This window comes from Mixophyes fleayi, chromosome 4 (genome assembly GCF_038048845.1).
Source record: "Mixophyes fleayi isolate aMixFle1 chromosome 4, aMixFle1.hap1, whole genome shotgun sequence".
In the NCBI taxonomy this organism is placed as follows: domain Eukaryota; kingdom Metazoa; phylum Chordata; class Amphibia; order Anura; family Limnodynastidae; genus Mixophyes; species Mixophyes fleayi.
In genome coordinates, this window is record NC_134405.1 from 335,250,167 (window position 1) to 335,277,713 (window position 27,547).

At 42.2% G+C, this 27,547-nt stretch overlaps 1 protein-coding gene across 3 annotated transcripts in view; it reads right to left on the bottom strand.

Annotated features, from left to right (window-relative positions):
* The window catches only part of ITPR2 (inositol 1,4,5-trisphosphate receptor type 2), a 180,753-nt gene that overhangs the window by 124,814 nt on the left and 28,392 nt on the right, over positions 1 to 27,547 (bottom strand). For all 3 annotated transcript variants that reach the window (XM_075210447.1, XM_075210446.1, XM_075210448.1), the window contains exons 3-9: positions 18,825 to 18,940; positions 14,929 to 15,015; positions 10,217 to 10,375; positions 8,868 to 8,966; positions 8,682 to 8,765; positions 8,243 to 8,389; positions 7,237 to 7,332 (exon numbers count right to left, since the gene is read on the bottom strand). In XM_075210447.1, coding sequence (XP_075066548.1) covers positions 7,237 to 7,332; positions 8,243 to 8,389; positions 8,682 to 8,765; positions 8,868 to 8,966; positions 10,217 to 10,375; positions 14,929 to 15,015; positions 18,825 to 18,940 — 788 coding nt within the window. The remainder of the gene's footprint in view (positions 1 to 7,236; positions 7,333 to 8,242; positions 8,390 to 8,681; positions 8,766 to 8,867; positions 8,967 to 10,216; positions 10,376 to 14,928; positions 15,016 to 18,824; positions 18,941 to 27,547) is intronic.

Here is a 27,547-nt window from a genome sequence, read left to right on the forward strand (position 1 = left end):
AACTGCTCGTGTGACACCAGCCTTAAGATGAAATAAAAAAAAGTTTACACTTATCTTTATAGAAACTTTATAGCGACAAGACATATAATGTGCTAGTATGTTATAAACTGATGTACTTGTCCGGGCAGCGTAGATGAAGGGGGAAAAAAACACATGTATATTATTTTCTTCTTTTACTGTATGTGATTTGCCGATAGCAGCCACCAGTTTAGCCAATCAAAACATTCTCTCCAGGATACCAGAGTCTTGCTCAGTATCCAGGACATAAAGTGAGTGTCTTAGTGGTGACATAAGTTTTGACCTTTTTTAATGGTCCTCACTGACATAAATCTGATTTCTGCGCCTACAGCCTTTGGCCCTGGCACAGAATGAGTTCCCACGTGCCCATCCTTATCACTCACCCGCTTCCACCCATTGTGGCCCTGGTTAGACCGGCGTTAGAACAGACGCCTGCTGTATAATGGGAGCTGATAAGAGACTAAGAAGCCCATAGAGAAAGGCAGCGCAGACCGGTCCAGCGGCTCACGTGGTGATTGCCATATGGAGTCCAGCTTCCTTCCTAGCTGCTGGTGACAGCAGAGCTAACAGCCAACGGCCTAAGTGCAATCAGCAAACCAGCCGGTAAACAGACCTAACAGAGGCCCCCGGGCAGATCAAGCTCTGTCAGTCTGCCAACCATTAACAGCCAGGTTATCCTTCTCCGTGCAATGCAAGAAAGATAAATAGTACATGAGCAAAATGTGATCAAAAAGAACATGGCACAAGGCAAAACTGGTCTTTAGCCGGGTAACGTCAGGTGGACATCCCAAGGAGCCAAGATAACACTAGCCTATGTTTTGTGTGGCCGTAGTGCAGGAATAACTCTCCCGGTCTGCCCCATGCAGAGACTTCTGGGGGGGAGGGGGGCAAATCTGCCAAATAGCCATTAGTGTATGATATCATTTTGTAGAATGCACTAAACAAATGAAAGCTAGAATCTGATTGGTTGCTATAGGCAACATCTCCACTTTTTCAAACCCGCAGTTTAGTAAATATACCCCTAAGTGATCAGTCAGAGACATAATCAAGGTAATTCCTCCCAAAGTTTCCCAAAGTCTAAAAAAACCCTTCAAAGTTCCCATTACCGTCCACAGGGCAGGGTATATACCCCACGTATTGCATGCATCATATAACGAATGTCAGAGCGCCTATTGTACTCATTGTTGTTGGAGCAGGTTACACACAGAGGGAGATAAGCGGGAGAGTCAGAACAACCTCTAGGTCCTAACTAACTGTCACTGTGCGTTTACTAGGGTTTAGTAATGTCAATAATAGCATGAAAACAAGTATGTGAATAGTACCCATAGGTGCCATTGATCCCATACCCGCTAACATTAGCTGCCTGTGCCAATCACCATAGGGTCAGTAGAGCGTAAGGGAATGTAAGGGAAGAAAAACAGAAAAATGGCAAAAGAGGTGGAGAGGGGGGAACACTGTGAAACAGAAAACTAAGACAAGAAACGTGCGCTCTTTATATTCATCGCTTTTGGTTACTTAATGCAAGAAATTAGTTTATTCTATATCCATAAATCTATCTGGATCAGGAGTCTGAATTCACGTAGGATCTCCGGGCAGCACATTTAAGAGTGTCATAAAAAGTCTTGGAGGGCAGTATCAGGTAGCCCAGATCCATGTCAGGGCTCTATAAATAATACTCCTAGTTAACAAGAGTGAGATTTACTAATATCTCTTTCAGCTTGAGAACCCTTCTCCTAACCCGAGTGTATACTGCCATCTAGTGGTCTACTTGTGCTAATCTTAAAGTGGAAGCAACAGCTGCGAGACCAACGCAAGACAAACACGCGTGTTTCATCCCAACTACCCGGGTACTAAGGGAGAGACGAGGCTGCAGGAGGCCGTATTCTCATTTCACTGCAAATTTAAATAAACACATTTATCTCTAGCAAAGTAGAAAGTAATGATATTTAACTGATAAAATCCCATTGCAAAATATTATTATTGATTTCCTTCTTGCCTGATTCTAAAACCCCGATCCCTGGATGTACGTTGTGACGTTTGGCCATACTGTATTAGGGAATCAAGTAAGAGGGGCGTGTATGTAGGACTTCTCGTAACAGCTAAAATTTTATGTTTATCAAACCAACACTTAGGGGCATATTTACCAAAGCTTCCAAAAAAGGAAAAGTGGAGGTGTTGCCCATAGCAACCAGTCAGAGTCTAGCTATGATGTTCTAGAATGTACAAGATAAATGACAGTTACAATCTGACTGGTTGCTATGGGCAACACCTCCACTTTTGCCAACAATATAAATGTGATTGGATAGTAGAGTCACCCAATCAGGTGCTGTCTTCAGTACACACCCCCCTACCTGACAGATTGGGATCACCACAATATTCTGCCTAACTTTAAGCCGGGGGCAGTTGTTAAAGAAATTCCTCTGCTCCTAACACTAAATCAGCCTCTCACTATGCATTTGGAGGATACATTTTAATCCGTAAATAAACTTTGTCGAAATGTCCCATGATCAATAGTTATACTACAAATATGCAGGAAGAAAACACACCTAAGCCACATGCACTGTTACCTGCATTTCCTGAATTTACCACAACGCGGCTATATGATACACTTTTAAACATAAATTTATCATTTTCTGTGAAGACCATTTCGCTACAATTCTCTTTAAAATATCCCCTGACCCCACATACAGCAAAGTCCTCTAATACTGAGCTACACAACACGACAGACAATAGGACTGGGCCAAATTAAATCAAGAATAGAGACAAATGTCATTGCTGCAAGCTGGCTGGGCTTAGAGCAGGCAACAGAGCGCCACACACTGGTAAAGAGTAGTACTACACTGACCAGTAACAAGTTATTGCGTATGAATGAATCTGGTTTATTTAGGGGCAACGTGATATCATCCTACTCTAATATTTACCATCCAAATCATTTGTGAGTTGGAGGTGTCCCATATATGCTTTAAGGGTCCCCCTATATAATTACTGTTGAAACCCTAAAGAACATACATTTGAGCCATTAAGGCTATGACATCACTGTGGTGAAAACATTCACACCAGCTGCTGTACCGATCTTCTACCACAGGGGGGCAGTGCTAGGATGCTAAGTAAGTAATGTTCCGATTAGTTTACTGTCATAGATTAAGTATTAGTTTTAGTTGTTGAGTCTAATTGAAGCTCAAGTGTAACGTAGTTGTGATGAAAGTGCAGAAACGCGTCAAGTAACTATCAACACTCACTGCTGATGAGTAGATGAATATAGGGGCTATATCTTTGGTTACGTATATTTATATACTATTACTTGTCTTTAATATGTGTCTCTGCCACTTACGCCCACCTGCGCCGTGACAAGGCGGGATGGGGGTTGCAAGGGGGCGGCTTAACGTCGCCAAAGTACAGAGAAGCGCGTTAGACCCGCGGAATCACACGTATATGCCTGAGCACAGACTCCATCCTACAACAACACTTGGCCGGCAGAACACGTAATGTCTATTTGCAGGAACATAGATGCTTTGTTCTACTGACCTTGCAGCCTGAGCAGGGTTCACCATTTTTGGCAAGAGGCTCTTTGTTTAATCCAGATATTATTAGAGCTGTCGGCAGTGGCTGAAAGTCACACACACACACCTCGGCTCCTTACCCGGCGTTGTCATTCACTACTTACTATGAGGCGACAACACAGACCGCGCGGTAGGCGGTTTTGGGAATTCCTACTAATGCCAGATACAGTCACTGACGGTCATTTATACAAGTGCAAAACAAATAGGGCACAGAGGTTATCTGTGTGTACTGGTAGGTTAATTGGCTGCTAACAAAATTGACCCTAATCTGTCTGTGTGTGTCTGTCTGTCTGTGTGTGTCTGTCTGTCTGTGTCTGTCTGTCTGTCTGTGTGTGTCTGTCTGTCTGTGTGTGTCTGTCTGTCTGTGTGTGTCTGTCTGTCTGTGTCTGTCTGTCTGTCTGTGTCTGTGTCTGTCTGTCTGTGTCTGTGTGTCTGTCAGTCTGTGTGTCTGTCTGTGTCTGTCTGTGTCTGTGTGTCTGTCAGTCTGTGTGTCTGTCTGTGTCTGTCTGTCTGTCTGTGTCTGTGTCTGTGTGTCTGTCTGTCTGTCTGTCTGTGTCTCTGTGTGTGCCTGTCTGTGTCTCTGTGTGTGCCTGTCTGTGTCTCTCTCTGTGTGTGTCTGTCTGTCTCTCTCTGTGTGTGTCTGTCTGTCTCTCTCTGTGTGTGTCTGTCTGTCTCTCTCTGTGTCTGTCTGTCTGTGTCTGTCTGTCTGTCTGTGTCTGTCTGTCTGTGTCTGTCTGTCTGTCTGTCTGTGTCTGTCTGTCTGTCTGTCTGTGTCTGTCTGTCTGTCTGTCTGTGTCTGTCTGTGTCTGTCTGTCTGTGTCTGTCTGTCTGTGTCTGTCTGTGTTTGTCTGTCTGTGTCTGTCTGTGTCTGTCTGTGTCTGTCTGTGTCTGTCTGTGTCTGTCTGTGTCTCTGTGTCTGTCTGTGTCTCTGTGTTTGTCTGTGTCTCTGTGTCTGTCTGTGTCTCTGTGTCTGTCTGTGTCTCTGTGTCTGTCTGTGTCTCTGTGTCTGTCTGTGTCTATGTGTCTGTCTGTGTCTCTGTGTCTGTGTGTGTCTGTCTGTGTGTGTCTGTCTGTGTGTGTGTCTGTCTGTGTCTGTCTGTGTCTGTCTGTGTCTGTCTGTGTCTGTCTGTGTCTGTCTGTGTCTGTCTGTGTCTGTCTGTGTCTGTCTGTCTGTGTCTGTCTGTGTGTGTCTGTCTGTGTGTGTCTGTCTGTGTGTGTCTGTCTGTGTGTGTGTCTGTCAGTCTGTGTGTCAGTCTGTGTGTCTGTCTGTCTGTCTGTCTGTCTGTGTCTGTCTGTCTGTGTCTGTCTGTCTGTGTCTGTGTCTGTCTGTCTGTGTCTCTGTGTGTGCCTGTCTGTGTCTCTGTGTGTGCCTGTCTGTGTCTCTGTGTGTGCCTGTCTGTGTCTCTGTGTGTGTCTGTCTGTCTGTCTCTCTCTGTGTGTGTCTGTCTGTCTCTCTCTGTGTGTGTCTGTCTGTCTCTCTCTGTGTGTGTCTGTCTGTCTCTCTCTGTGTGTGTCTGTCTGTCTCTCTCTGTGTGTGTCTGTCTGTCTGTCTCTCTCTGTGTCTGTCTCTCTCTGTGTCTGTCTCTCTCTGTGTCTGTCTCTCTCTGTGTCTGTCTCTCTCTGTGTCTGTCTCTCTCTGTGTCTGTCTCTCTCTGTGTCTGTCTGTCTGTCTGTCTGTCTGTCTGTCTGTCTGTCTGTGTCTGTCTGTGTCTCTGTGTCTGTCTGTGTCTGTCTGTGTCTGTCTGTGTGTGCCTGTCTGTCTGTCTGTCTGTGTCTCTGTGTGTGTCTGTCTGTCTGTTTTATGTAATTTAGACTGTAAGCTCCAATGGGGCAGGGACTGATGTGAGTGAGTTCTCTGTACAGCGCTGCGGAATTAGTGGCGCTATATAAATAAATGATAATAATAATAATAATAATATAGGCATAAACTGTCCAAATAGCACATACATATATGGACACCTCTATCCTGATTTTTACAACTGCCCCTACAACACACAGTGGTCCACGCAGCGTAGTAACGTGCAGAAGAACACTAATCATCGCTCACTATTACCAGCAGATGTCTGGCTGTGGTGTGTGGCTCACTGCACCGTATTATAGTGATATTACTGGACAGGACGTCGAGGAAAATGTGACAACACAAACCTCTATACCTAACCCTCAACAGTTACTCATTGTGAAAGATCTGATAAGCCCCCGAACACTTCCGTATATATCTATAAACAGCGATTCTAGTCCTATATTACTAGACAACTTATCACTCTGGTCCGGCGGCCCTTCACGCGCAGACAACAGCGGCGCTTTAAGGAAAACTCATGTTTGTAACGTGCATTTCATTTGAAACAACGGAAACGTCCGCTGTTCACAGATCATGTTGGCGTTTTTGCAATGTCCGGGACATAAAAAAAAAAAACCTACCTTTAAATTTAATGTCTAACAAAGTGCAACCTGATTAGAGACCCTAACCCTGCGACAGAGCAAATTCGTTCCAGAAACAAGCGGCTGTGGTCACAGAACTTTCATGCAGCTTTTTACAGGAAATAAATGTTTCCTGCTTCCATCATTTCTGCAACGAATATTGTGGTTTAAGAGAACAGAAAGAAAGGATAAGTTACCCAACCACCAGACAGCTCGTTACCCCGGCCCTCCCCAACCCCAGCTACCGCTAGAAAGGCTTAACAGTAAACCAGCAGCGTTTCAGACAAAATCCCCATGCAAATGAAAACCAAACACAACGTGCTACATTAAGCAATGCTGCTTGGCCTGGATCCAGCTTAGTCATGGCTGAGGGAACGTGCCGAGACAACGCTGTGCAGTTTGGATGACATTGAAAAACTTTCCACACATCTACAGTAAGGTGAAAGGCATTGTGGGGAGTGTGCGGCATCAAACGTGTGGCGATCTGTCACTCACTAGGAGTCTCGTGTATGTGGCAGGCGAATGTACGGCACTCGCGATCACAGTGGTAAACAGCAGACCTTTTAAACATTACTAGGGTAATTGGTATTCTTTAGGATAATTAGTATTTTACACTATATAGCACCAGCATAGTCTGCGGCGCTGTACAGTCAGAGAATTTCCTTTATTCACATCCGTCCTATCCCCGGAGGAGCTGACAATCTAATGTCTCTAGCAGACAGACGAAGGGGGAGAAATGTAGTCAGAAGTCAATGAACTGACCGGTATGTATTTGGACTGTAGGAGGAAACGTGAACACGTGAAGATCATACAAAGGTCACACAGACCACTCCGTGGTGGGAATCGAACCTGGGACTCCAGCCCAGGAAGGCGGCAATGTCAACCAATGCTCCACCATGCTGCCTGCAATACCTGGGATTATTTCCCCATTGCCCTCATCAGCGTCATGTACTGAGCGAACACAGAATACACAGATATGCGATATTTTCCACGCCACAATTAGAACTTAGAAAATGTTCAAATTAATGACTTGAGACTTTTCAGCATTACTGCGGAGTGAGCAGGGCATTGTGGGTAAACGTGACACACTTTTATACTTTGTAGGCTGACGTTACCAGACCCAACAGTGAGTGCCTGTGGTGCGCTCAGTAAACGACCCTGTGTAACCCCCCTCTTCCCTCACACGGCCTCGTTTGTGTCAGGATCGAACTCGCAGAGAACGTCCAGGTGTCTCACTCACCTCTGCAGCCAGGTAGTTCCCAGTAGCCAAGTGCTTAAATCGAAACAAGCTGTTCCACTGGCCGGCCCCTCCTCGGCAGGGATCGTGGTGCACGACCTGTAGAACGAAGGATAAAAGATCATGTTATAACAAAGAGACAGAGACAGAGAGAGAGACAGTACATCTATCTGACCTCCCTGTGCATAGTGTGGACATCTCTCTGCACTAACACTACTCCTGCATCTCGCAGATCTCAGCTCCCCAGACACACAGTTATTGATGCCATTTATGTCATCCGTGTACACGCACGCAACCTCCACTATCAGACAATCACTGATACCGCTTGTCGTTCCGTTCACGCCACTTCCACTGGGATGAACAGGAGTAGGGATCACCCAAGTTTAGACATACACGGACAGGCAGGTCATGCGAATAGCGATAGGACAGAATTAAACATTTTTAACGGTTTTGGATCTGAATTGGTCTCTTCTTGGCTACAAGCGCCAACGCGTTACTCAAGCATGCGGTTATTGCTCCTATTCTGACCCAAATTCTCTCCCAGGTTACCGTCACATCGCTCAGCTCCGACACCCCTCCAAGCTTCCTGGAAAGTGTGTCTACACTAATCTCATACGCGTCCTCCCCTCACCCCACCTATCGGACCCTCTACAGTCAGGCTTTCATTCCCAACACTTCACAGAGACCGCACTGAAAGCACGGAGGCTTCCTCTTATCTTCACCCAAAATATTTTTCAGAAACAAGATTGACCAAGATTGATCATTGTCATCATCCAGATTAAAATTTCTTGTGTCTTCCTTCACCTTTCAAACCTTTGCCCCGCCCTAACATCCCCCCGGGGAACAAACATTTTCTAGAATGCATGAGTATCATGCACGGGTTAACTTGTGTGTGTGTATATATATATATATATTTATCAACCTAGTAAATTGTGGATTTTATAAATAGTTTGACTGGTAGAAGAAATGTTTTGTTTTCTCCAGAGCTGGGTTTGAACACCATAATTACCTCTATTTCCCATAGGGCCTTGGAGCTTGTGGCGGATGTTGCCGACTGGCGTAAGGTTGTCCGCAGGAATATGTGCTGCTTCTTCTCATACTCGTCGCAGGTCAGGAACTTTTCTTGTTCTGCGTGGAACAGTCTGACGACGTCACCCTGCGGGGGCAACAGACGTAAATGTCCTCAAGAGGGGACAACGGTGTGTAAACACATCAAAACTGCATCACCTACGGCATCAGCTACGGGTTATTTAAAAGCAGAACAGTTGTCATCTCTATAAAAACGTGAGTGCGGATTTCATAGCTTATAACTGCAACATTCTAGAACGTGTAAAGGACTCGGGAAGAGACACCAGAAGTCTGTGACCGCTCGGGCTGTAAATATGGAAATCCTCACTAAATGTTCAAAATCTTTTCATTTAACCATATGGAGTCTTTATCTCACTTACCCCTTTCAGGACATCGTCGCGATAATCACTGTACTTCATAAACAAGGCCACCTTCCAGCTGGTGTTACAATTAACAGCGTTGACCTGCAACAAACATGGCAGCCGCACATATTTATATCACGCTTTCCGTACAGAAGTGAATAACTGTTTTTGTGACCTCTCCCCCCAAGGCCCGGAATAAGTTACCTCTTTACAGCCGGGATTATCTAGCAGCTCTATATTACTGGCGTGAAGCGGCTGTCCGGCGTTAACCGGCATCAGCACCACCTTATCTCCCACCAAGACCTATAAATAAGAAAACTGTATGAGAAACGTCTTTTTAAATAGCATTTTGGGGCAAATTTGGTGCAAAACACAGAACGTGAAAAATAGAACTGCAGGAAGAACCAAGAATAATACTTGGATACAATATTAAATCCTAACATTAAAAAGTTCAGATATGAACCGCGAAGGTCAAAAAACATTGTTCAGTGTTACTCAGACATTCCGCTGCAGTTCTGTCATAAAGCACAGTATCATTTAACTTTAGGACAGTGACCTAAAGGTGAAGAAGCTGAGACTGCAGTGATTTGAGTTGCTGTGACGTCACCGGCCCCGCCCCTGTGTATCAATTCAGTTCACACAGTGGTTTTGTCTAGGCGGTCGGCCACTATTTACCTGTCTAAATAAGGAAGCTGCTAACGTGGCAACTTGCTGCAGGGGAGTGACAGACAGCATGGTGGGCATATATAGTATAAACACGTCAGTAATTACATGTATATTATTTAGCTCAGTAATTCACAACCTATCAAATAATGGCTATAGGTGCTCTTTAATGCACCAGTGCATGCAGGAGAAATACATGCATTCTGCCCACAATACAGGCCAGGTTTATTTCAACACTTTTAGAATTAAGTTACATCTCTAAATCAGGTTGTGCATTTTACACCCCACCCCCCTCTTCCCCGCCTGCAGCACAAAGTGTTCTTTTCCTGGTGCAAACGCTCCTACCTGTAGGTCAGCCCCATTGTGTAGAGCTTTCCTTCCTGTGTAAAACAAAGGGGCACAAATATCTGAGACGTTACCTGTCTATCCTAACAAGGGTCCTGTTCCAAAGGAGTCTGAAACAGATACCTCACCCAAGTATGCAACATGATAGCTACAACTTTTGTTATAGGAACACTAATACAAATAACCAAAAAATGTTTAAAGAAAAGGGACGTGTGACTGAGAACCAGCCTGCGCCCTGTCGTAGTTCTGCCAGATTCTGCCAATGGAAACCTGTAACTTTCTTTTTACCAGTATTTATATTCCAAATAGTCCTGGATTAGTGAGACAATAGGTTTAGAACTAAGAACACTTCGGGAAAAATGTATCTAAGCTTCTAAAAAGGAAAAGTGGAGGTGTTGCCCATAGCAACCAATCAGATTCTAGCTGTCATGTTCTAGAATGCACTGGATAAATGTAGCTAGACTTTGCTTGGTTGCTATGGGCAACATCTTCACTTTTCCTGTTTAGATAAATCTACCCCGCTATGTGTTTCCCAGAAGACCTACGTTGTCGCCTTCGCTCCTCAGCTTCCAGAAGGGCTGAATGTAGAACCAGGATCCCTCGTTCCCGGCCGCGTCCAGGGACACCCGCATGGCGTTCTTCTCCAACAGCGCCGGGAGCCGCTTGTTAACCGTGAGGTATTTGTTACTCTTAATGTGCAGTAACTGTGGACAGACAAGTCACAAATTGAAGTCGGACACCTCAGAACGGTCATTCAGATTTCATGTAACGTTTCTAAATCGTCTTCAATTAACACATTTACAGTTCTGAGAGACATTGGATTTGGTAGCGCTGTCATTAGCTTATCCTGGGAGAAACTTTATTTCTAAACTTTCTATACTGTTATGTCAAATAGAATATGATTGTTGCTGTTTTTTTATTATGATAAACTGTAATGCAAAAATAAAGTTCATGAAGTTCAAAGAGAACAATTCTTTTATCTCCCTTAAATAAAACTGTTCTCCATCAGATAGGACAACCCGTCCCAACTAACCCTGTGATACTGGAGATATTTTAAATTGCTGAAAATGTTAAGAAAAATTCCGCTGATCTCTAAACACCTGGGGGGTTATTTTATCAGATTTGTGATTAAATCAGATTCCTGGTCACTGACATAAGGTAACATTGTTATGTTACAAAGCCTGTTGCTGTATCTAACCCTTACCTGTATAACATTGCTGTATCTAACCCTTACCTGTATAACATAGCTGTATCTAACCCTTACCTGTATAACATTGCTGTTTCTAACCCTTACCTGTATAACATTGCTGTATCTAACCCTTACCTGTATAACATTGCTGTATCTAACCCTTACCTGTATAACATTGCTGTATCTAACCCTTACCTGTATAACATTGCTGTATCTAACCCTTACCTGTATAACATTGCTGTATCTAACCCTTACCTGTATAACATTGCTGTATCTAACCCTTACCTGTATAACATTGCTGTATCTAACCCTTACCTGTATAACATAGCTGTATCTAACCCCTTACCTGTATAACATAGCTGTATCTAACCCCTTACCTGTATAACATTGCTGTATCTAACCCCTTACCTGTATAACATAGCTGTATCTAACCCTTACCTGTATAACATTGCTGTATCTAACCCTTACCTGTATAACATTGCTGTTTCTAACCCTTACCTGTATAACATAGCTGTATCTAACCCTTACCTGTATAACATTGCTGTATTTAACCCTTACCTGTATAACATTGCTGTATCTAACCCTTACCTGTATAACATTGCTGTATCTAACCCTTACCTGTATAACATTGCTGTATCTAACCCTTACCTGTATAACATTGCTGTATTTAACCCTTACCTGTATAACATTGCTGTATCTAACCCTTACCTGTATAACATTGCTGTTTCTAACCCTTACCTGTATAACATTGCTGTACTTAACCATTGCCTGTATAAGATTGCTGTATTTAACCCTTACCTGTATAAGATTGCTGCATTTAACCCTTACCTGTATAAGATTGCTGTACTTAATCATTACCTGTATAAGATTGCTGCATTTAACACTTACCTGTATAACATTGCTGTATTTAACCCTTACCTGTATGAGATTGCTGTTTCTAACCCTTACCTGTATAACATAGCTGTATCTAACCCTTACCTGTATAACATTGCTGTATTTAACCCTTACCTGTATAACATTGCTGTATTTAACCCTTACCTGTATAACATTGCTGTATTTAACCCTTACCTGTATAACATTGCTGTATCTAACCCTTACCTGTATAACATTGCTGTATCTAACCCTTACCTGTATAACATTGCTGTTTCTAACCCTTACCTGTATAACATAGCTGTATCTAACCCTTACCTGTATAACATTGCTGTATTTAACCCTTACCTGTATAACATTGCTGTATTTAACCCTTACCTGTATAACATTGCTGTATCTAACCCTTACCTGTATAACATTGCTGTATCTAACCCTTACCTGTATAACATTGCTGTATCTAACCCTTACCTGTATAACATTGCTGTATTTAACCCTTACCTGTATAACATTGCTGTATTTAACCCTTACCTGTATAACATTGCTGTATCTAACCCTTACCTGTATAACATTGCTGTATCTAACCCTTACCTGTATAACATTGCTGTTTCTAACCCTTACCTGTATAACATTGCTGTACTTAACCATTACCTGTATAAGATTGCTGTATTTAACCCTTACCTGTATAAGATTGCTGCATTTAACCCTTACCTGTATAAGATTGCTGTACTTAACCATTACCTGTATAAGATTGCTGCATTTAACACTTACCTGTATAACATTGCTGTATTTAACCCTTACCTGTATGAGATTGCTGTTTCTAACCCTTACCTGTATAACATAGCTGTATCTAACCCTTACCTGTATAACATAGCTGTATCTAACCCTTACCTGTATAACATTGCTGTATTTAACCCTTACCTGTATAACATTGCTGTATTTAACCCTTACCTGTATAACATTGCTGTATTTAACCCTTACCTGTATAACATTGCTGTATTTAACCCTTACCTGTATAACATTGCTGTATCTAACCCTTACCTGTATAACATTGCTGTATTTAACCCTTACCTGTATAACATTGCTGTATTTAACCCTTACCTGTATAACATTGTTGCATTTAACCCTTACCTGTATAACATTGTTGTATTTAACCCTTACCTGTATAACATTGCTGTTTCTAACCCTTACCTGTATAACATTGCTGTATTTAACCCTTACCTGTATAACATTACAGTATTTAACCCTTACCTGTATAACATAGCTGTATCTAACACTTACCTGTATAACATTGCTGTATCTAACCCTTACCTGTATAACATTGCTGTATCTAACCCTTACCTGTATAACATTGCTGTACTTAACCCTTACCTGTATAACATTGCTGCATTTAACCCTTACCTGTATAACATTGCTGCATTTAACCCTTACCTGTATAATATTACAGTATTTAACCCTTACCTGTATAACATTGTTGTATTTAACCCTTACCTGTATAACATTGCTGTATCTAACCCTTACCTGTATAACATTGCTGTATTTAACACTTACCTGTATAATATTACAGTATTTAACACTTACCTGTATAACATTGATGTATCTAACCCTTACCTGTATAACATTGCTGCATTTAACCCTTACCTGTATAACATTGCTGCATTTAACCCTTACCTGTATAACATTACAGTATTTAACCCTTACCTGTATAACATTGCTGCATTTAACCCTTACCTGTATAACATTGCTGCATTTAACCCTTACCTGTATAAGATTGCTGTATTTAACCCTTACCTGTATAACATTGCTGTATTTAACCCTTACCTGTATAACATTGCTGTATCTAACCCTTACCTGTATAACATTGCTGTATCTAACCCTTACCTGTATAACATTGCTGTATCTAACCCTTACCTGTATAAGATTGCTGTATTTAACCCTTACCTGTATAAGATTGCTGCATTTAACCCTTACCTGTATAAGATTGCTGTACTTAACCATTACCTGTATAAGATTGCTGCATTTAACACTTACCTGTATAACATTGCTGTATCTAACCCTTACCTGTATAACATTGCTGTATTTAACCCTTACCTGTATAACATTGCTGTATTTAACCCTTACCTGTATAACATTGCTGTATTTAACCCTTACCTGTATAACATTGCTGTTTCTAACCCTTACCTGTATAACATTGCTGTATTTAACCCTTACCTGTATAACATTACAGTATTTAACCCTTACCTGTAGAACATAGCTGTATCTAACACTTACCTGTATAACATTGCTGTATCTAACCCTTACCTGTATAACATTGCTGTATCTAACACTTACCTGTATAACATTGCTGTACTTAACCCTTACCTGTATAACATTGCTGCATTTAACCCTTACCTGTATAACATTGCTGCATTTAACCCTTACCTGTATAATATTACAGTATTTAACCCTTACCTGTATAATATTACAGTATTTAACCCTTACCTGTATAACATTGCTGTATTTAACCCTTACCTGTATAACATTTCTGTATCTAACCCTTACCTGTATAACATTGCTGTATCTAACCCTTACCTGTATAACATTGCTGTATTTAACCCTTACCTGTATAATATTACAGTATTTAACCCTTACCTGTATAACATTGCTGTATTTAACCCTTACCTGTATAATATTACAGTATTTAACCCTTACCTGTATTACATTGCTGTATCTAACCCTTACCTGTATAACATTGCTGTATCTAACCCTTACCTGTATAACATTGCTGTATCTAACACTTACCTGTATAACATTGCTGTATCTAACACTTACCTGTATAACATTTCTGTACTTAACCCTTACCTGTATAACATTGTTGCATTTAACCCTTACCTGTATAACATTGCTGCATTTAACCCTTACCTGTATAAAATTGCTGCATTTAACCCTTACCTGTATAAGATTGCTGTATTTAACCCTTACCTGTATAACATTGCTGTATCTAACCCTTACCTGTATAACATTGCTGTATTTAACCCTTACCTGTATAATATTACAGTATTTAACCCTTACCTGTATAACATTGCTGTATTTAACCCTTACCTGTATAATATTACAGTATTTAACCCTTACCTGTATAACATTGCTGTATCTAACCCTTACCTGTATAACATTGCTGCATTTAACCCTTACCTGTATAACATTGCTGTATTTAACCCTTACCTGTATAACATTGCTGTATTTTACAATTTCTCCCAGCAACTTTCTGTTCTCCGACTCGTTTTGTTTCTGCTCCAGCTCAGCGGCATGCTGCAAGAACACAACATTATTAGTACACAGAAAATGCTCTCTAACAGTGTGTAACTTTGATAAAGAGGAATAGGTATAGGAAGGTGAAGATAAAATATTGAAAGAAGACAGAATTGCAGAGTAAAGATCCTGTAATTCTAGAACAACATTTTTCACTACAGTTATTCTTTACTTCCCTTCCATAAATGTCCTGGACCATTTATCAAACTCTGAGTGTGGGCAGATTGACGGGTAATGACAGCGGAGATCTATCCTCTGTGTTTGATTCCTATTGGCTGCACATTTGACAACACTGAAGTGCAAGTATGATATTATTATATTGTCTTATAAATTCAAATGAACATATAAGTAGAGGTAAAGTGACTGATTTTAATGGTAATTGGTTTATTTTCCTACTTTCAACCTCAATCTAAGCTAACAAACACCGTTCACTACATCCAATGTCCTGAGAGCAGCAAATTAATAATGGAAAAAGTTACACAACTTTATTAAAATGTACAATTATTAGTTAGAAAAAAACCGTGTGTTCATCCATAGTGCCCGGGACAGTATAAACCTTTATTATTTCTATACATTCCTCAAAGCATACACCTAAGATGACCACGCTCAATCCTGCCTCTTGGGCCAAAAGCTGACACTCGTTTGCTCAGCGCAGATGCCAAGTGCCCAGATCTCTTCTTGTGTATATCCTATTGGACTGGGCAGTCACACCAAAATGTGTGGTGTATGCAGCACTGGATTTTGATGGAAAAATATATCACAGCATGCAATTCTCAGGCATGAGGAACTCCGTTAATATACTGTTATTAATACCATCTTGTTCCTTTCTATACTCAGAGGTAAAGATATAATAACTCTCCTTTCTCATTGTCACTTTGTCCAAACCTTCATTTTAATTTTAGGGGCCCAACATGTTCAAGACCTGTCTGTTTATTATTTACATACATAAATATTTTTGGGGTGTCCCAATGTACAATACAGAGCCCCGTTCCTGGTGGCCCAGTATACAATACAGAGCTCAGTTCCTGCTAGCTCAGTGTACAATACAGAGCCCAGTTCCTGCTAGCCCAGTGTACAATACAGAGCCCGGTTCCTGCTAGCCCAGTGTACAATACAGAGCCCAGTTCCGATGGCCCAGTGTACAATACAAAGCCCAGTTCCGATGGCCCAGTGTACAATACAGAGCCCAGTTCCTGCTAGCCCAGTGTACAATACAGAGCCTGGTTCCTGTTGGCCCAGTGTACAATACAGAGCCCAGTTCCAATGGCCCAGTGTACTAGACAGAGCCCGGTGCCTGGTGGTCCAGTGTATAATACAGAGTCCAGTTCCTTATGGCTCAGTGAACCCTATAGAGACCCATTTTTTTATGGCCCTGTGTTTTAACCTGTATGTGATTCTTGAACACTTTTTTATATACCTTAGCTGAAGTTACCTGTCTTTAAACCTCTCCTGCCTGAGGACAGGGTGGTTCTCTCACAAATTTCTGATAAAAACCAGCATCGCCCCACCCAATTTTTACTTCCAATAACACTGGGTGTGACACACAATCCTGCAGACTATGTACACTACAAGGTATTACAGCTTGGAGACGCACACAGCACTGCGGCCCTACTGCTATTAATACAAGCTCTATAACACTAATCACGTCACAGACATTTCAAGATCACATTATAGGTCATTATAGGTCATTTACAAACAAACAAACACCGGCTTCTTATTTTATCAACCATATACATATTCCTGTTCATTGGTGCCTGTTTTACATGTAAGTGCATGTGCATTAGCTTGCATCAACTGTGAGAGCAAAGTTGTACACTTTCCAATGGCCAGTGATGGGAGGTTCCAGGCGTTCCCAGCTGATTTCAGACCAGCCGCAGAAGAAAGCAAATGCAAGAAGGACATTTTGTGATGCAGGATTAAAATTCATGGCTTCAACACATTTGATATGTTGAGATGTCCATTTGCTTTAAAGGTTTCATAAAATGCATTGTGTTACACAGTGCTGTGGATGCCCTGGGATGAAGGGTGGGCTGAGGATCCTTCCCACCAGGGCTGCGGCTAGTAAGTAGGAATCCATTCCTCAGGTACTTGGTCTCACAGGTAAAATCCATGTGTACGACAATTTTATGCTGCTAGTTAGGTCTATTTACAGTGTATTGTTTGGATAGAGGATTTTGTTTTCAGTTGAATCTCACATGCTCCCAACAAGTCATCTTTTACCCTGAAGGACTGTGTAACGAGATCACAAGATAAAACGTTACCCAGACAAAAAGTAAGAAGTAAATAACCTCCCGGTGTGGTCAGGATCATGTATACAAATAGTGGTCCGCCCTGGTTGCCTATAATTATGGTTAGCATGGCTGCAAGAAGAGACTAAGGCGACTTTGAAAGTTTCGCAGGAGCTTCAGTCACCAAGACGGTTCAACTTGATAATGCTTCATGAGCAACGGTATCTAAGAGGATGTCAGCATGGATCTCCAAGGGAAAATCGTCATCAACAAAGGGAAACTGCAGGTTGAAGTGTAAATTCCAGGAGCCACGAGTTTTAACCTGTGGCAACTTTAGTTTGATTAGAACTCCACATAGGGGGATATTATAGTTGGGATACAGAGCATAAACCGCTCATCTTCAATGGTAATGCACATTTGCAAAGAGCACAGACAATGGACTACCGAGAGGTGGAGTCCATTCATGGTCAGATGAGTCATTTTTCACCATGTTCTCGGCAAAGTGGACCCGTGGACGCATGACATCAGCCTAAAGTACACTACAGCCCTGAGTGCTTGTTTCCAACAGTATGGGGTTCTGGTGGCTCTTTAATGCTGTGGGGAGTATTTTCCAGGCATGGTTTGGGGTCTTGATCATTTTATGACTCGTTTTGTAGCATGTGTTTCCTGATGGGTTATAATGTTCCCATCTACAGAGCGCGTGTGGTCGGCCCATGGTTGTATGAGTAATGACACTTAAGTTATTGCCACCAAAATCACCAACTGAGTGACTCTTGTGGATGAACGGTCCGGTATGCCTCCTGCACAATCCGAGACATTGGTAGACTCAATGCCACAGTATAAAGCAAAGAAAATGCAGCCTATCGATTCCATAGGAACCAGAGACATCACAACGTGAATCAGTGATGTCCCTAGCGAATCAATAAGCTGAATGTTCATTACGCCCACAAAAATGGCTTCTTCCGGTGTATGCAGATGACAAGTCTTCTTTAAGTGTAAATATCCAGTAACCTTTTAGCAACCAGCCAGACATTTGTTTCCATTGGCTAACTTGTGCTAGACTGTTTAAAGCTATGCTCCGTTTGGTCTCTAGGGTTAGCGCCACATGTGCACCTATGTTAGTAAATTACCCCCCAAGTACTCTAGTGGAACCATACCTCCGGTGTCATCATCAAAAAATGCTCACATACTTGGCATTACAGGAGAACCGCCATGGCTGATATTTCATTCTACTTCTGCCAATTAAACAATACGACAGCTCTCCCTCAAAGGCTCCGAGGTTCTACATTATAAATTGATCAGATCTGAACAAATCCTGAAGTTTCCGTTCCAAATTTCTCCAGATGTGCGGGTGATGCACCAAACCAACGGTCACCTGCACATCCAGGTCGAACCATGACACCAGACTTGTACCGATGAGGATACAACGTTTCTGCTACGCTGTATCAGATGGGATATTGAGCCGGGAAAGACGAGCGCACACACAAGACAAGGTAACTAACTGAACTGACCAATCGCAATCACTTGCACTTGTGGGTGGCACTTAATGGTATTTATAGGAATTGGAGGTAGAGCACTCACCTGGAGTTTCTTGAGAAGTGCGGCTTCTGTGTTGTTCCCTTGTTTTGCCTGTTTTGCTTTCCAGAACTGCTTCTGAGCGGAATATCTGTTCATAGGACAGACCTTAAATAAGCAATCTGAAAACAAGACACAAAAATAGATTAACGCAACAAATAAGCCAACAAAAAGTGCACAACAGAGAAAGCTGTGGTATTGCTTAAAGTATAAAAGGTAAAATAAAAATGATATGCTTGAAACTGCATGTACCTTTTATTTCTCAAGATTTCAAAAACAAATCTTCTCTGCCTCATCCTTATAACAGAGAAACTGGTGTCAGCAGTGGGATAGCCTGAACCGTTTTCAATGGATATATTTAAGGATGACCCGTTGTTTGGGTTATGCCAGGACCTGCCTCAACGCTTGCTTGAATCCACTCTTCCAATAATATCACACACACTGTCGCACCTCTTACCCAATATATTGTAACACACAAGAATAACATTGAAGGAGATAAATTGCTCTATAGTTTATGATAAGCTCTGTTTTCTTAACGCTAAGTAAAGTGCTGCAACAAGAATATTATTACACAGTCACCTTTTAATATCTAATGTTACTAGTTCCTAGTGAGTTGAAAGGCTGCGTTCACAGTGGATCCAAAATGGGCAACACCTCATTCATATAATGTATAATACAGACTTTCAATGGTTCACGCAGTATAGGTTCCACTTTCTTTTATTTTTTAAAGTGCAATATAATATACAATAAATACATTACACATATGATTGAACCTCTCACTTGGTGATACATCAAAGTCATATGAAAATACAAACAATATATATATATATATATATATATATAAAAAGCCTAGCGGCGTGCGTTAGTGTGGAAAAAACTACCGGGTGACAGAGTGCTCAAGCTGCAGCGCCACCTGCTGGGCGGAGTTATATACTACACTGACCTACTAAATGCTTAGCATTATCTAATATATAAAAGCCTAGCGGCGTGTGTTAGTGTGTGTGTGGAAAAAACTATTTTCTCAGAAAGGGCTCATCCAATTGACCTGAAATTTGGTATACTGACATTATTTGACAAAAAAAATTATAATAGTGAAGTCACTTAACTTCCATCATCCCCCCGTGGGAGGGGTAGTAAAAGCTAAATTTACGAGTTGAGGGCTCAAACTCATTTTCGTGAGGTAATTTTACCTCATGAACACACATGCTGTGTTAGTGTGTGTGTTTGTGTGTGTGTGTAAAAAACTACCGGGTGACAGAGTGCTCAAGCTGCAGCGCCACCTGCTGGGCGCAGTTATATACTACACTGACCTACTAAATTCTTAGCATTATCTAATATATAAAAGCCTAGCGGCGTGTGGCGATGAAGATGACAAGAACCTTTTTAACACCTTAAGTAGCTTGATTTGACTAGAATGCATGAGTATCATGCTCGGGTTAACTTGTATATATATATATATATATATATATATATATATATATATATATATATATATACACAAATATATAGTTTTACATATTTATTTTGCCTTAGGATATAAAACACCGTCTCTTAGATATTTAGAACATCACTAAGCTCAGTAATTTAATTTTATGACATTTTTAATAGTTTTACAGCGTATATGGAAATATTTTGATCATTTGCATAGTGACGCGTGAAATTGTTGCACTTATTCTGAAAACCGCACGGACATATTTATCCCAAACTGAAAGAGGCAGCACTGGGACTTATCACACCGACAAAAATACACATATATCACAAATATATCACAAATTTCAGTTTTTCTAACGTTTACTCCTTTATTTCCTAGAAAAATCCCAGATCATAACCAGTTTTCTGGTAGACCGACCAGACCTAAACTACTAACCTGATGTGTCAACTTTATTTCCTATAACGCAGGATATTATGTTATTTACTGTCCACCCAGAGCACAGACTGTATGTAATCAGCATTTCCAGATGCTCTATTCCCAGAAGATTACATCAAAGGGATCTGGGCCCCTGTTCTACGTTACTTACACTTCATTAGATGTGACATAGTGCGTTCTACATTTAAATTAGAACAATATTGACTTACGTGGGGATACAACAAACGTCGGATATCTCTACCTCAATCACATTTCCTTTTACTTTAAATGATTTCCAGAAAATTAATGCAGCATATTTTTTTAGATACAGCGAACCACTTTAGACTTAATTGGTAGCAGCAAGATGGGGCTTCCTTCTCTAGGAAACCCAGTTAGCTTCATACAGCCCCGGGAGTATATGCAACTTTGAACACACACAGGAAAGCTATTGCAGGGTTTTTTTCCCTCTGCTTTTTCTGGGATTTGTATCCCAGAATCCGTTTAAGTCTCTGGATCCAGCCCTACAAAGCAGCCAAAAAACGCTAGAAAAATGATGCATTGATATCTGTCTTTTTAGGAGTAACACAAAAATATTGCTGATGCGACCCTCCACCAATCATAGCCCCCACATTGTTCAGTGCTCAGACCAATATAGCGCTCACAGCACTATTTAAATGTTAGCATAGCATACTTGCATACAATCAGGTTCCCTTGGTGTTGAGACGCAGGCTTAAAAGTTTTGATCAAAATATGAACCAATACCTCATTTTGCTAGATACACACAGGTATGCAGTGTTATGGATAAGTGCCGACATAAATTGCCTTTTTGTTTTGTACACGTATAGGGCATTTATATTGCTATGCAGCTTGTACCATGTACAACATGAGATTAACCGAACACAGTCTTATTTCTGCTCTTGTTTTATTTAGCAACTGCCTATCAGGCCTATATAAGGCCTTCTGAGCTCACAAGCCAACCCTTACTAGATGTAAGCCCCTATACCTGGGAGGTGAGTGCGTCTGATTTTAATGGTGTTTTGAAGCATATAGGTCAGTGTAGAACCTACATACAATGAGGTACCCTAGACGCTGGGATGAAGGCTTAAATGTTTTGATCAACATATGCACCAATACCTCATGTTTTCATTTTGCTAGATACACAGAGGTATGCAATGTTGAGGAGAAGCGATGACAACAACTGTATTTCCATTTATATTTATTAATTTTGCCAAAGATTAAAGAGAGGACATCCTGGGTGGATTAATACGGTCTTTAAAATTTTATTATAAATGTACCAAGTTTCTACTCAATCTGTGCCATTGCAGTGACCCACAATTCTGGTTCCCAGAATCGTCTTGCGGTTTCTATTGTGTTTGGATTTGTACATTCTGGATTGTGAATTTGCGGATACTCTGATTGGCTACAGGCTGGTTCTAGCTCCACCTACTTAAAAGTTAATTGCTTACTGATATTGCTAGGAGGGATGGAAACAAGAATGAATCAGACTTAAAAGTAATAATTGTTCTCAAATAGTTGTTATTTTCACCTTTTGTCTTTAGCAAAATATATTCTATAAATCACATATTTACATTAACTATTATAATAATAAGGCGTTTCGATGCATCGTTTAGGGATAGTAGAATGAAAATGGCATATTGTCTGTACTGAAAAAAACGTGATGTAAGCGGTAAATACTGAATGAGAATAATGGCAAATTTAGCTCAGCAATAATATAAACTCACCAAGGATAGTTATGCCGTAGAGTTTAGTTTGCTGCAGTGAATGTATTGAGAGGACTGTATAAATATAAAAATAATTACATAAAGACAGTTCTTTCTGCTACATAAAAATCACATTCTAATTAGACACAAAATAGTGTTTAGCTAAGAATATTAGTTAGGTCTCGTACACGCAGGCACTGAAATCGGGTCCAATGAACATATTAAAAGTCTATTAACCACAGTTTGTTCAAAAAGTAATGAAAGTGAATAAACCGGTATAGGCTCCACTTTGCTTGGAGCGATAACGCTCGATAGTTAATACTTAATACGCGGCAGGAGAGAGCTCTGCTAACTGCTGTAACGTAGTACAAGGTTTCATCCACGCTTTTAACAGGCGTATCTCACCGGCCCTGTGTCCTAAGACATTACTCAGCGGGCACGATACCCTTAAGGATGCAGTATATTTTTAAACAACCGATTAATAAAATTTCTGTTCTTTTACTTTCTAACAATGTAGTGACAAAAGTTCCACTCGTCATTTTAGGAATCTGTTACAGCATCGTGGCAGCAATACCCGCTGGTAATTCTGTGACATTGAGATCTGTGCTAATATTTTCATTAATAATAATTATGAAGGGTATAAAACCCATCACCTGTCAATGAGATGTGCAATATTTATTTATACTTTAGTGACATCAGCTAATCTATAAAGAACAATCAAGGTCACAGGTGTCCATAACAGGTGACAAAACTCACAAAATAATGTAACTGGTTCTTCAAGACTGTAATTGGTCTTTTCAAATTAATCTAAAGCCGATTTTTGTTGCCACAATTGTGGCCGCGAATTTGCCCTATTACTGGGTTATTTTGAACTAAACAACAGATGCAGCTGGAAGCAGGGTATAGAAATGCAGCCACAATAAGATACGGCATACATGCCAACTCTCCCTGAATGTCAGGGAGACTCCCTGAACTAGGGGTGATCTCCCTCACTCCCTGAAGAGTCCGACATTCTCCCTGATGCTGAGCCAGTACAAGACGTGGTTGGCTTCGCCATCTGTGGCATGATGACACAGTTCAGAAATTGTGTCCTATGTCCATGTATTGATGCCTATGGAGGTGGCCATTTTCATGGAGACCAAGATTTAATCAAAGACTGACAGGTAAGACAACATGACTTCAGTAATGGAGACAGAAATGTAAAAGACACTTCAGTCTCTAGAGATTCATTAGCTGCTTTTCTTTAACGCATAGTTGCCTACTCTCCCGGAATGTCCGGGAAACTCCTGCATATCTGGGAGACCTCCCGGGCTCCCGGGAGAGCAGGGCAACCTCCTGGTTCTCGCCCCCACCATAGATAAGTGGTGGGGGGGGGCTTAATGTTGCAAATATCGCGTCATCTTAGCCCCGCCCCTGCTGTAATTGGCCAAAATTGTGACAATTGTTTAGAGGGCGGGGTAAAAGATAATGCCCCCGCACGCCCACCTCCCCCGGGATCTCCCTGAAGCCAACGAGGAAAAGTTGGCAACTATGAGACACGGTTAAAGTGCATCAATATGCAGACGCACGAGCAGTAAAAGGAACGGAACTTTACATCCGCACCTAAATGAGGCCCTTTCGGCCCACCTGTAATCTACGCATAATGGAGGCTGCCGGTCTGTAAGCTGATCCAATCTTTAGTCATAACTGACAACAATACCAATTGAAAATTTTGGTTAAAATAGAGCACCCCCTGATACACTTAAATCAACCCAAACCACATATAGATCCACTAAACAGGCCCATTTTATGCCAGACCATACTGCCTTTTCAGCGATATACGCCGTTTCGGGCGTCAAGAATCAGGACTGCTGACAGGTGTCTTATGAATATTCCTTCAGTTATTGGTTCAGATTTAAGTGTATCAGGGTGTGGTCTATTTTAGTCAACAAAATGGCTGCTTGCGTTGTGAGCACCTGACGGGTAGAATTGAAGTACCAAAAATCTTATTGTCCTCATTACAATATATTTCTACAGGAGGAGATTGATACACATATAGTTTAAATCAGCTGTTTGGATATATACCACAGGCATCCATTTCATATTTATTTAAATTCAGGTGTTGCAAAGGTGAGAAGTGGGTCAGTGCCACCTGCAGCATTTCTCAGGAAACGGAAACCCTGTTTTCATCCGTTTCCATATGTTAATTTTGTTTCCCAAAGGTTAAACTTCTAGGTGGGACTCTAACACAAAGACATTATGTTCCAGCATAAATCTTTTATTTAATAAGCCCCTCTGACCCTTTGAGCGGTCTATGCTTAGGGGTACCCTGGATTTGTCCTTTTTTCACATCACAAATTAGGTGTCTGGGTTCGATGTCCCCGGGGTCCAGGGGGGGCAGTGCACTTCTGGGCACAAAGGGGGTGCAGTGTACTCCAGGGCACAAGGGAGGAGCAGTGTACTCCTGGCCAGAAGTGGGAAACAGTGTACTTTTGGGCACAAGGGGGGAGCAGTGTATTCCTGGGCACAAGGGGGGCAGTGTACTCCTGGGCACAAGGTGGGGCAGTGTACTCCTGGGCACAAGGTGGGGCAGTGTACTCCTGGGCACAAGGTGGGGCAGTGTACTCCTGGGCACAAGGTGGGGCAGTGTACTCCTGGGCACAAGGTGGGGCAGTGTACTCCTGGGCACAAGGGGGGAACAGTGTGCTCCTGGGCACAAGGGGGGAACAGTGTACTCCTGGGCACAAGGGAGGGCAGTGTACTCCTGGGCACAAGGGAGGGCAGTGTACTCCTGGGCACAAGGGAGGGCAGTGTACTCCTGGGCACAAGGGAGGGCAGTGTACTCCTGGGCACAGGGGAGGGCAGTGTACTCCTGGGCACAAGGGAGGGCAGTGTACTCCTGCGCACAAGAGGGGGAGCAGTGTACTCCTGCGCACAAGAGGGAAGCAGTGTACTCCTGGGCACAAGGGGGGAGCAGTGTACTCCTGGGCACAAGGGGGGAGCAGTGTACTCCTAGGCAGAAGGGAGGGCAGTGTACTCCTGCGCACAAGAGGGGGAGCAGTGTACTCCTGCGCACAAGAGGGAAGCAGTGTACTCCTGGGCACAAGGGGGGAGCAGTGTACTCCTGGGCACAAGGGGGGAGCAGTGTACTCCTGGGCACAAGGGGGGAGCAGTGTACTCCTGGGCACAAGGGGGGAGCAGTGTACTCCTGGGCACAAGGGGGGAGCAGTGTACTCCTGGGCACAAGGGGGGAGCAGTGTACTCCTAGGCACAAGGGAGGAGCAGTGTACTCCTAGGCACAAGGGAGGGCAGTGTACTCCTGCGCACAAGAGGGAAGCAGTGAACGCCTGGGCACAAGGGGAGAGCAGTGTACTCCTGGGCACAAGAGGGAAGCAGTGTACTCCTGGGCACAAGGGGAGAGCAGTGTACTCCTGGGCACAAGGGGAGAGCAGTGTACTCCTGCGCACAAGAGGGAAGCAGTGTACTCCTGGGCACAAGGGTAGAGCAGTGTACTCCTGGGCACAAGAGGGAAGCAGTGTACTCCTGGGCACAAGAGGGAAGCAGTGTACTCCTGGGCACAAGGGGGGAGCAGTGTACTCCTGGGCACAAGGGGGGAGCAGTGTACTCCTGGGCAGAAGGGGGGAGCAGTGTACTCCTGGGCAGAAGGGGGGAGCAGTGTACTCCTGGGCAGAAGGGAGGGCAGTGTACTCCTGCGCACAAGAGGGAAGCAGTGTACTCCTGGGCACAAGGGGAGAGCAGTGTACTCCTGGGCACAAGAGGGAAGCAGTGTACTCCTGGGCACAAGAGGGAAGCAGTGTACTCCTGGGCATAAGAGGGAAGCAGTGTACTCCTGGGCACAAGAGGGAAGCAGTGTACTCCTGGGCACAAGAGGGAAGCAGTGTACTCCTGGGCACAAGAGGGAAGCAGTGTACTCCTGGGCACAAGAGGGAAGCAGTGTACTCCAGATGAACAAGAGGAGCGCAGTGTACTCTTGGGCACAAGAGGGGAGCAGTGTACTCCAGGGGAACAAGAGGGGAGCAGTGTACTCCAGGGGAACAAGAGGGGAGCAGTGTACTCCAGGGGAACAAGAGGGGAGCAGTGTACTCCAGGGGGACAAGAGGGGAGCAGTGTTCCAGGGGGGTACAAAAGGGAAGCAGTTTAACACTCCAGTTATTTCATGTATATTACGCAGCTCAGTAATAGACTCACATATTTCACATAGTGGCTTTACGTGATACATCCGGTATTACTTGATATTTAACACCCAGTATTGAGTTCACTTACTTTATAAGGTAAATCATTTAATAGTAATTAGCAGTCAGATGTCCACAAAGAAAATGGGCCTGAAAACAAGAATAGACTGAAGAATAGACTGTGCCAGAGGTTGTATAGTACCAGAGCGGCTCTCCCCCGCCGCTGACTCCTTGTTTTCATACAATTTAGTTTGTTTCCTCAGGAAGAGATTCAGGATAACATTAAATTATATCTTAGAGAATGGGAACAGGCATTTCCTCTTTAACATAGAAAAACAGAATTTAAAGCAGAATTTAAATGGAAGTTAGGATTAAAGGACCATTAAACCCCTAAATAATTGTAAACTACAGATATAATCTATGAAGTCAAAACACATTGTTGTGCGATAAACTGACATTCCACCACTGAAGATCTGTCATAGACCGCTAAAGATCCTCAGACATCTCTAAGGTCATGACCTAATAGGATCTGAAGCAATTTGAGGTGCTGTGACTTCAGCAGCCCCGCCCCTGTGTATGAATCCACCAATCCACGCAATGCAGTTCTCTAAATCAAGTCTACAAGTCTGTCAGTTACTCTCTGTCTATCCCATTAAGAGAAACACCTCCAACCAAACATATCACCTGCTACAGAGATTGACAAAGAGAATGGTGGACATATCTAGTTAACTATAACCACTCCAACTATTTTAGGTACATTATTATCTTTTAACATATATTAATGTCATATAATGGTTGTAATAATATTGATATATATTAAAAAAAATTAGACTTTGAAGTTGTGCAGGAGACTGATAAACAATCTTTATGCAAGTGAAAACTAACACACTGTAAATAGTATGTCTCTCAACTGATTATATTATAAGCACTTAATAACTTAATGCTAAAATAAACGATTAACTTCAATAGACTAACAGTCTTATCTTCAAA